We start from the raw sequence: 5,098 nt of genomic DNA on the forward strand, positions 1-5,098 counted from the left end.
GGTACAAAGTATTCTTTAGCATACTTCCACATCATAATTGTATCTTAAAGCCACAAAAGTCTAAAACTTGTTCTGATCATATATAATGACTTTTGGCCAACAAAATATACAATTCGGAAGCTTGCACGGGCTCTAGCTCAGGCACAAAAAGACATTATCCATTGAGATGATGAGATCAACTGAAAAACTTACCTGAGGATGAATATTTTGCGAGCTTGAAAAAAGATAGCGTATCACAAGGTTAAGTTCTGCATCCCATTCCAACCAAGCGAAGACGTGTCATCTCTAGATTGCATAGGCAAATTGATAATATATATATATATATATATTTGCTCGTTTGATGTGCCTAACAACTATCACGGTTCAAAATGTGTCAAAGAAATATTGAAGGACTATATATACAAACTCGAAACATAAAATGATAGACTATCTTTTAGTTTGTAACTTAGTTATTTGGCAAAAGAGTAGTAAAGTACAAAAAACACAATGAGCTTCAGTAGAAGCAAATGAATGAAAGCAAATTTTTGAACTCTGTACTGGTATTTGTTGCAGGTAAATGAAGTCAAAATGCTTAGGTTAGCTAGATATTAGATGCCTTAAAATAGACCATCTCACTCAGTTCAAAACATAACCAGTTACAGTACCGCAGCTCATTTTACCCGAAGCTAAAGTGCAACAGAAAATCCTTCAAAGTGGCTACCACTTCAAATGCATCCAAGCTCAACACGCGATGTGTTTGGTTAAAAGAAAACATCGACCCACCCCCTGCGAGTGATAGTATTATTTAAACAAAAAAAATACACTAGCATCTGGATAACTAACCCAAATCAACTCAGTTTCAGACAACTGATAAACTGAAAACAAAGCTAAATGATGATGCCATAGCGTGGGGACTTTTTAAGTCAAAGTTCAATGACAAGCTATGTAGCTCGCACTCCAAAAATGTTTTTGCACCCGTGTCGAATCCTCCAAAAATGCACTACTTTTGGAGGATCCGACACACACCCATCAACACTTTTGAAGAGTCCAAGCAACATAGATGATGATTACCTCAAATGTTGGGAACTGCAAAGTAATGGGGTTCCCTTTTTCCTACTCCTACATAAACAAAATCCATTCCGTTATCTGGATTAGTTTCCATATATTGCACGAACACAACAAAGGTCAAAGTCAAGTAGTTCTTTGACATGGTATTTTGGGATCTAGAGGAATTTATTCCTCCCCAAAATACATGGCAACAGACCCGCAAAGGTGGCTCAGTTGGTTGAGCATGGGACTTTCATAATGGAGGTCTCAAGTTCGAAACCCCCTGCCTACGACAGCAGGGTATTTGCCTTCTGGGTCGAGCTCGTCGCACGAGGTTTTGCCTAGTGCGGGTTATCTCTTCTGTGTTATTTGTGAGCTATTACACAGGAGCTGGGTTTACCCTGTGCGCACCCGAAGGGTAGCGGCTGCGGGTTCCCATGTCTATCAAAAAAAAAAAAAATACATGGCAACAGCAAGCAGTGAAGAAGTTCTATTTAAGTTCCGTAAATGGGACCTCTTCATACTCAAAAAAAAACGAAAGATTTACACCAAATCAGAAAGAAAGATATCCAAATTTCGCATCACAAAATAGTGTTTCAGTCTTCAATTGTTGGCAAATTCATCACACGAGTATGTACACTCCAGACCTTCGCTTTCAAGCAATATGAACTAGTGGTTTCACAAAGTAGATATCAAATGCTAATAAACCAGCAGTTTACACATACTTCCTTTGAAATGAGTCATCAGATTTACACTAGTAACCCTAACACTAATTAAGTGTTCCCTCCTAAGACCTTCCTCCACGAATCAATTAGGATTGGCATTCTTATCAATCAGATCACTGTGCCTAATGGCGAACTTCAGTTTAAGCACAAATTCAGGCCAAGAATCATTTCTCTAGCGAAAGTTGAATATTGATCCAATAATCAAGCTTAAGATAACCAATTCACAAAGTAACAACAAGCAAAAGTATTAATCAACTGCGTGAAATTGACGTAGCAAAAAAGTCATCTCTTTTAGAGGACTCACCAAACAAAAGCAGGTATCTTTAGCATGCTTCTCACACCATACAATGTCATGTAGCCGCAGAAGTCTTAAACTTATTATAAACATATATGTAAATTGTCTGAAGCAGTGTTGTATTCAGAATACGCACAATTCCAGCTCTGGCACAAAAAGCCACTCACCATTTGAATCAAGGTGAATGCTGACCTGAGGATGACCGTTTTGCGACCTTTCACACCTTAGATAGCACTTCCAAAGGTTAAGTTTAGCATCCAACCACAAGTCATGAACATTATATGTTAAGATTCCACAAGAAAACTTAAAACAAATTTGTAATATTACTTGATATGGCAACTAATATTGACGTTCAACATATGTCAAGCAAAATAGTGAAGGGTTCACAAAATAATGATAATATTGTGACTGTATTTTATTCACTTTCCTAAAAATAATTTGGCAGCATTAGAAAAGAGCTGTGCCAAATGAGTTTAAGTTAAAGCAGATGACAAAAAGCACACTGCTTCTGTTGCAGGAAAATAATGTCAAAAGTGCTAAGCAGTACACTGGTAATCCATATGAATATAAGGAAATTCTTGTGGCGAGCAAGTTCCTCGTAAGTCCGTTCCATTGAAAAAAATTTCCTAAAAGCTCCATTATACAATAAATTTCATATAGTTCACTCAACAAAGTTGTGCAAACTGTCATTCTAAGTAGTAGGTAAGAGTATCAGCACCAAAAAGCAACTCAATTTCCAGTCCCAACCCCTTCCCCCAAAAAAAGAAAAGGAAACAATGAATAGATCCAACAACGCATGTACAACTCTTCTCTTTGGCCTAGGATATTGTTCAAACTTTGCAATATCTTAGTACACAAATGTTACAAGGATAATATAATTTACAGAGAGATCTAAGTATACAAAACAAGAAATCCATACCCACATAAGGTAAGAACGAAGGCACACTATATTAATATGCCACAATATAAGATGTTTCTATTAAATCCCCCTTAACAAATAAAATCAACCATCAAACACCAAGCAATGCCCCAATCTTCAATTGAGAGCAAATAACACACAAACATAAATGCAAGATCTTTGATTTAACAAAACAAAGTACAAATTTCATTGACCAGACTCCAGCATACTAATAAACCTACAGTTCACACATACTACAACTGAAATCAGCTATACTAGATTTACACCACCTAACACAATATGCAGGAATCCATGCTTTTGTTCCTCTAAATACCTACACAACACCAATAAGTAGCAAAAACAAGAGACTATAAATGAAAATGCTACAACGAAAATTCAACTTGCTCAAAACTCTAATTATGCAACACCAAAAAGCCATAGCTACACAATTACAAGGTAAGAATAACAACACACCATATCAATATTATGATATGTAATATTTCTATTAATATCCACACCAAGTAGTGCTTCAATCTTCAATTTTGGGCAAATAACAGGCAGATGTAAGGGCAAGATTAATTGAACAAAAAACAAAGTACAAATTTCATTGACTAGATCCAGAATACTAGTAAACCACCTAAACCCTAGAATCCCAACAACAGAACATTAGACAGATAAACACTAACAAGCTTGTTCCTAAGCCCTTTCTCCACGAATCCTCCTAGCAAGCTGAATGTCTTTTGGCATAATGGTAACCCTCTTACCATGAATGGCACAGAGATTGGTGTCTTCGAAGAGCCCAACAAGGTAAGCCTCAGCGGCCTCTTGTAGAGCAGCCACAGCACTGCTTTGGAATCTCAGATCTGTCTTGAAATCCTGTGCAATTTCCCTCACCAGCCTCTGGAAAGGAAGCTTCCTTATCAACAACTCAGTAGACTTCTGATACTTCCTGATTTCTCTGAGTGCAACAGTTCCAGGCCTGAATCGGTGAGGCTTCTTCACTCCTCCAGTCGCCGGAGCTGACTTTCTGGCAGCCTTGGTGGCTAGCTGCTTCCTTGGTGCCTTCCCACCTGTGGATTTGCGGGCTGTTTGCTTGGTACGGGCCATTTTGAATGGTTTAGAAGTAAATGTGGTATGCTGAAGAAAACTCGAGTTCTGATGCAATGGTGAGTTAGGGAAATGGGTAAGGGGAGATTTATATAGAGATACGGAGAGCGGGAAGGTTGAACGTTTTGGAAAAGAGTTTTGAAATTTTTGGCCTCGTAATTCGAAGTGAATAACAGCCGTTGGATTAGGAGATTTGGTATTGACGGTACAGATCTCACGATAAATGTTTGCTAGGATACCAATCCGCATGCTACTTTATCAACAAAGGCAGATTTGCCACGTGGATCTCGAAGCTAGCTGCTCCGTAAAATAAATATCTTTTATTTTTCTCAATTCTCTTTGTGCCACAATTTTCTACTATTGGAATAGGCAAACTAATACCTAGTTCCAACTAGTGTTTTCAAAGGCAGTTTTGGGACACGCCCTGGGGTGGGACACTGGCAAAACGCCTCCAGGCTTATGTGTGGGGCTTACTTCTGTGAGGCTTACGCCCTAAGCGTCCGACTGTACGCTCTAAGCACGCCTAACGTCCAACGCTCGGGGCTTGTCTAACAGGTCTTACACAAGTTATGTGTCAAAAATCCTTAGTTAACATCGTTAACCCTCATAATTCTTTAATAAATGAATGATGCTTAATAATTTTTTCATCTATAGAAATAAGAAGATTGAGAGTAATTCAAATAACAAACTGTAGTATTGCATAATTACTATTAGCACCGTGAGGATGAATATAACTTAACATTTCTTTTTAAAATACATAACTGAATTTTACATCTTCACTTGTCATTGGTCTTCATGTTTTTGTCATATGTCTTAGCATTACCATTTGAAATTAATTTTTTTTATTCATAAACAGTGATATTTTAATTATAATACTGACAAAGCCTACTGAATATTTTCTTTTAGGGAGGTAAATTATATAGTATGATAGTAATATATTTTAAGGAATTCTGATTCTTTTAATTTTTGAAAATTAAGATGTTAGAATTGATTTGCATCTCATAATAATTTTTATATTATTGCACTATTTATGCTTGCAAAATCATG

At 37.1% G+C, this 5,098-nt stretch overlaps 1 protein-coding gene across 1 annotated transcript; it reads right to left on the minus strand.

The window, feature by feature from the left end:
• Positions 1 to 3,422: 3,422 nt before the first annotated feature.
• Positions 3,423 to 4,125, minus strand: LOC132644519 (histone H3.2-like). The gene has a single exon (XM_060361109.1). The coding sequence runs from the start codon at positions 4,049 to 4,051 to the stop codon at positions 3,641 to 3,643; it is 411 nt and encodes a 136-aa protein (XP_060217092.1). The 5' UTR covers positions 4,052 to 4,125; the 3' UTR covers positions 3,423 to 3,640.
• Between the last annotated feature and the right edge of the window lie 973 nt (positions 4,126 to 5,098).

This window comes from Lycium barbarum, chromosome 6, assembly GCF_019175385.1.
Source record: "Lycium barbarum isolate Lr01 chromosome 6, ASM1917538v2, whole genome shotgun sequence".
Classification (NCBI taxonomy): Eukaryota; Viridiplantae; Streptophyta; class Magnoliopsida; order Solanales; family Solanaceae; genus Lycium; species Lycium barbarum.

What these genes read in the sequence shown, in the direction of transcription:
- LOC132644519 (XM_060361109.1), bottom strand. Translation starts at nt 4,051, where the DNA reads ATGGCCCGTACCAAGCAAACAGCCCGCAAATCCACAGGTGGGAAGGCA.